Source organism: Chinchilla lanigera, unplaced genomic scaffold (genome assembly GCF_000276665.1).
Source record: "Chinchilla lanigera isolate Chin_1 unplaced genomic scaffold, ChiLan1.0 scaffold00028, whole genome shotgun sequence".
In the NCBI taxonomy this organism is placed as follows: Eukaryota; Metazoa; Chordata; class Mammalia; order Rodentia; family Chinchillidae; genus Chinchilla; species Chinchilla lanigera.
The window spans coordinates 19,289,157-19,294,009 of record NW_004955429.1 but is presented as its reverse complement, the minus strand read 5'-3'; the positions used below and the strand labels follow the sequence as shown (position 1 = coordinate 19,294,009).

General features: G+C 48.6%; 1 protein-coding gene across 1 annotated transcript in view; it reads right to left on the bottom strand.

Annotated features, from left to right (window-relative positions):
* Positions 1-4,853, bottom strand: part of Nmt2 (N-myristoyltransferase 2) — a 73,755-nt gene that overhangs the window by 62,313 nt on the left and 6,589 nt on the right. Inside the window, exons 3-5 of the mRNA XM_013515360.1 lie at positions 3,519-3,707; positions 2,720-2,851; positions 2,148-2,283 (exon numbers count right to left, since the gene is read on the bottom strand). Coding sequence (XP_013370814.1) covers positions 2,148-2,283; positions 2,720-2,851; positions 3,519-3,707 — 457 coding nt within the window. The remainder of the gene's footprint in view (positions 1-2,147; positions 2,284-2,719; positions 2,852-3,518; positions 3,708-4,853) is intronic.

Genomic DNA, 4,853 nt, shown 5'->3' with positions numbered 1-4,853 from the left:
GCTCAGCTAAATCCCCAGCCCCCTCTTTTTATCATTTTAATAAAAATGAGTAGTAATTAAAGTCCTCTGGTGACATTTTTTTTAAATAAATAATTTCATTTAGTTTTTTTCCTTTTACTAGTAGCATCTGTTTTATACATATTATTTAAAAATTTTTTTATAGCGGTAAAAACACACACCATAAGATTTACACTCTTAATATGACTCTAAAATATATGATACAGCATTATAACTATAAGCACAGTCTTGTAGAACAAGCTCTAGAATGTACTCATTTTGTATAATTGAAACTCTAAACCTGTTGATTTTTAATCCTCCTGACAGTCTGCAAAGAACACCTTTGCTGTTCTCATTTTTCAGTGAGAAAATGGAAAGCAAGAAACAGTAAATAATTTATCCAAATTCACTCAGCAATTGCCTGAAACTGGATTCAAACCCATTTGTGGATCCCTAAAGCCTACAGTCTTCTCTTTTCCTCAGCATTTTCTAGTGCCCTAAGAAAGCACCCCTCTTGCCAGGTGTGGTAGTGCACCCCTATAATCCCAGTACTTGGGAGGCTGAGGCAGGAGGATCATTGCAAGTTTGAGACCAGCCTGCGCTACAAGGTGAGCTCAAGGCCAGCCTGAACTATACAGCGAGACCCTATCTCAAAAGGACTACAAAAAAGAAAAGAAAAGAAATGAGAAGAAAAGAAACAAAAAGAAAAAAAAAAATCCCTCTTAATGTTAATAAACAGAGCTCTTTGCTATTAAGATTTTTACATTGTATTGTCTACAATTAATAATCATGACTATATGTAATGACTACTTTAGTAATTGAATTGTATAAATTATCATTTTACTATCTCATAATTACATTATTGCTGTGCTTTTTTCCCCCTAAAGCTGTCTTTTTTTTTTTTCATTGTTGCAGTTCCTCTGTTGGGAGGCTTATGCAGTTATATTTTTTTTGGTTTTTCTCCGGTACCAGGAACCAAACTCACGACCTTGCGCTTGCCAGGCAGGCGCTTTTGCCGCTGAGCTAAATCCCCAGCCCTTATGCAGTTATTAACATTTCCACTAACAGGAACTAACACCGAACTTCAGGGCATTACAGCCTCTGCCTGAGGTACAACCTGGTACATCACTGGTGAAACCAACCCAGCGCGGAATCCTGACCTCAGCGCTGAGCTCCCTCCGCCCTCTCCGGGCCCTTCCCTTAATTTCCTGGCGTCCCCCATCCATGTGTGTGGCGCTCCCCAGCCTTGTCACTATCATTCCAGCATTTGCTGACGAAGGCCGTGCCGGGGACTGTGTCCCACGAGTTCAACGGCTCTTCATCTTGGATACACAGCGAAGTTCAGGGTTTAGCTTCACTAGATACAAGTTCACGCGTATTCTAACCGCCCCCATGAGGGACTTGAGTTTAAAAAGAAAACTGAAGTAGAGAAAAAATAAAAGCACACAGAACAGAGAGACCCAAGTTCCCCTCAGACACTGCTGAGGCTGGTTTGGTGAGGAGGGATTCCAGGGAATCACGATGCTGTTCTCGGACCTGCACCCAAAATCCCCCAAAGGAGCAGTCAGTCAGGGAGGCACCCAGGGGGCGCTGGGAGGATGTCACACGCCCCACACCCACGAATTCTGGACGCGTATTTTGTTTAAAAAGACGCCTTTCTCAGTGTAAGCAAGAAGGTCCTGTGGAGCCAGGCAAGGCAGCGCCTGTAATCCCAGCACTCAGAAGGCTGAAGCAGGAGGATTGTCATGAATTCGAGGCCAGCCAGGGCTACATAGTGAGTTCAAGGCCAGCCTGAACTGCACAATGAGATCCTGTCTCAAAAGAAAAAAGAAGGCCCTATGGAGACCACCTTGGATTTGCTGTCTCAGCACCGCCTCAGAAGCTAGGTGACACCAGCGGAGATGAGACTCAGAGGTCCCAGTTTCCCCCGAGTCAGCAACTACAAGTAAAGTCCGATGGCCCAGAAATACACCAACCACACTCTCACCATTTCTCTTTGCTTCCCCTTTCCTCCCTCTCCCATCCCGCCCCCCAGCTTGGTGTGCACGGCTTGGAAATGTCTCCGGTGGGACACTCCTGTGGCCTTTAACCAAGTCAGCTGGTTCTTCCAGTCAGAGCCTGGGCCGTGGTTAAGGCAGAAGATGTCTCACCCGCACTTGTGAGGATGTAGGGAGAGGCCGGGGGCCCTGCGCCGCTGGAGGGAGGCGTTGATACCCCTCTCCAGAGACTGGACGAGCAACCTCTAATGGGAATTTATCCTCCGGGCGCACAGCTGGCTCTTTGTATCTGCAGGTTCCACAAGGGTGAGTCCAAGCACCTGAAGATGGGAAACAGTGTTTAGCAACTGCACCGGAAGCCGGGTGTGGTGGCGCACCCCTGTAATCCCAGTGCTCGGGAGGCTGAGACAGGAGGATCACTGTGAGTTTGAGATGACTTTCTCAGGGTGAGTAAGAAGGTCCTGCGGAGAACTACAGCTTGGGCTACTTAGTGATTTCAAGGCCAGCCTGCACTGCATAGTGACACCCTGTCCCCCCAAAAAAGAAAAAAATTGCATCTATACTGCACATATATAGACTCTTTTCACTACTCCTAAAACAATACAGTAGAGCAAGTATCTACATAGCATTTCCACTGTGTCAGGTCTGTGGGCGACCTAGAGATGTGTGCAGAAGAGTGTGCATAGCTGACATGCAGGTGCCGTGCCGTTTTACGTAAACGGCACCTGAGCAGCCGTGGGTGCTGGTGTGCGCAGGGCCGGCGGGGGCTGCAGTCCACTCCCTGCGGGTGCTGAGGGGAAGCTGGACTCTCAAAGGCTCTGTGCAAAGTCTCGCGCTGAACGCCGAGTACCGGGATGCTGACGGACATGAGTGGTCACACCCGTATGGGCGGGATCACGAGCGGCAGTAGCCTGACCGGCAGTCTCCCAAGCCATGCAGCGTACAGAGCCAAGATCGCTGGAGCAGCACTGGGTTGTAACCCCTCCTTCCTCCGGGACCCAAGGGCTTCATGAGAATCCCAGGGCCCGACGGGCCTGCAGCATGGGAAGACGAGGCAGACTCTCACTCTGGAGGAAAACTTGCTAAATGCGGAAGCTCATGGGCCCAGCTTAGGAATCTGCCCAAGACGTCACTAGGGGTAGGTGCAGCAAGGGGGAGCTGAAAGCACACGATTAAAAGCAGTGATTAAAAATACACATGCAGGCCGGGCGTGGTGGCACATGCCTGTAATCCCAGCACTCAGGAGGCTGAGGCAGGAGGATCTTTGTGAGTTCGAGACCAGCCTCGGCTACAAAGTGAGCTCAAGACCAGCCTGAACTACATAGTGAGACCCTGTCTCTAAAAAGACAAAAAAAAAAACCCCAAAAAACAAAAAAACACAGAAGCAAACAAAAAAGTTCCTATGTATTTTATTTCTTTGTAAACAGTACGTGCCAATGAAAATAGTACTGTGGGCCACTTACACAGGAGGGCGTGGTGGTGCAAACCTGTAATCCCCCACTTGGAGGCTGAGGCATTGTCTACCCCGTGGCGTCCCGTGGGACGGTGAGGCTGTCCCGCTCACACAGAAGTGCGGCCGGGAACATGCTATGGATGGTCGCAGTGCTGCGCAGGTGTGACAGCCACACGGTGTAGGCACCATAACAAGGACAGAAGTGCCGCGTCTCAGAGCAAGAGGCCCGTCCCTGTCTGAGGTCGCAGCCTCGCTGAAGACTGAACATTCAGAGGGTCCAGTCTTGTCGGCACACCGCTGCTGGTGCGAGTTTCCTGGAGGAGGTGGGCTCTGAGATGAATTCTAAATTTTAGGAAGAATTCTTGGGTCTTGGATAGGCAGCAGGAGCCTCTGAGGACAGCTGGCAGGAGAAAGAAGGAACCAAAGGTCTTCTGCATAACTGGCAGGGAAAAGATCCATAAATGGAACTGGGAGGGGATATAATCAGGGATAATTTGATAAAGAGCCAGGAAATCAAATGTGAGTAAGTGAATCCACTGATTACGCTGTCAAAGATGCAGGTGTGCAAAAAGGGATTTTTTTTTTTGACTTTTTGAGACAGTCTCCCTACGCAGTTCAGGCTGGTCTTGAGCTCACTTTGTAGCCCAGGCTGGCCTTGAATACCCACTGATCCTCCTGCCTCAGCCTCCCGAGTGCTGGGATTACAGGCATGCACCAACCACCCCCGGCCAAAAAGGGATTTTAACTAGTGTTGTGATACATTTGTGAGAAGATCGCTGCAGGCAAAACTATAGTTAGTGTGTTTTATGGCAAATGGAATTAATGAGACCCAGCGAAGCAGCTCTGAGCAGGACTTACATTAAGCAATTGGCCTTTCAAGTTTACTTGGGAGTCACTGGTCCCTACTGAGGCCTGTAATGGTGGGTCCATGACGCCTCAAAGGACAAGATAAAGCCACAGCTGAGGACCTTTGGCTCCAACCCCCATTAGCTAAGAGTGGATTGTCACTGCAGGCATCAGGCATCTCACTCTTTCGGTGAAGGCCTTCCTAGAGATAACATAGTTCTCCTAAATTACCATTAGTATTACTTGGAGAATTCCATAATAGGTTTCCCAACTCCTGCCCAGATCCCTGCATTTTCTTCAGTATCCCCCTCCTTTATTTGAAAACCTAATAAATACGGGCCACTCTGGGAAGTCTGTGTCATGCCAGAGAACCTCAAAGCCTGTAATAAGGTTGCACCCTCCTGGAGCCTGGAAATCATTTCAGTTGTCTCATTTATTCAGGCCTTCGCCGTCCACTCATTTGGTAGACTGTGGGCCTGATCAGCCCACAATAACTAAGGGACACTATTAACGTAATATGAGATGGACAGTACAGTGGAGGAGGTGAGGAGGAGAGGGGG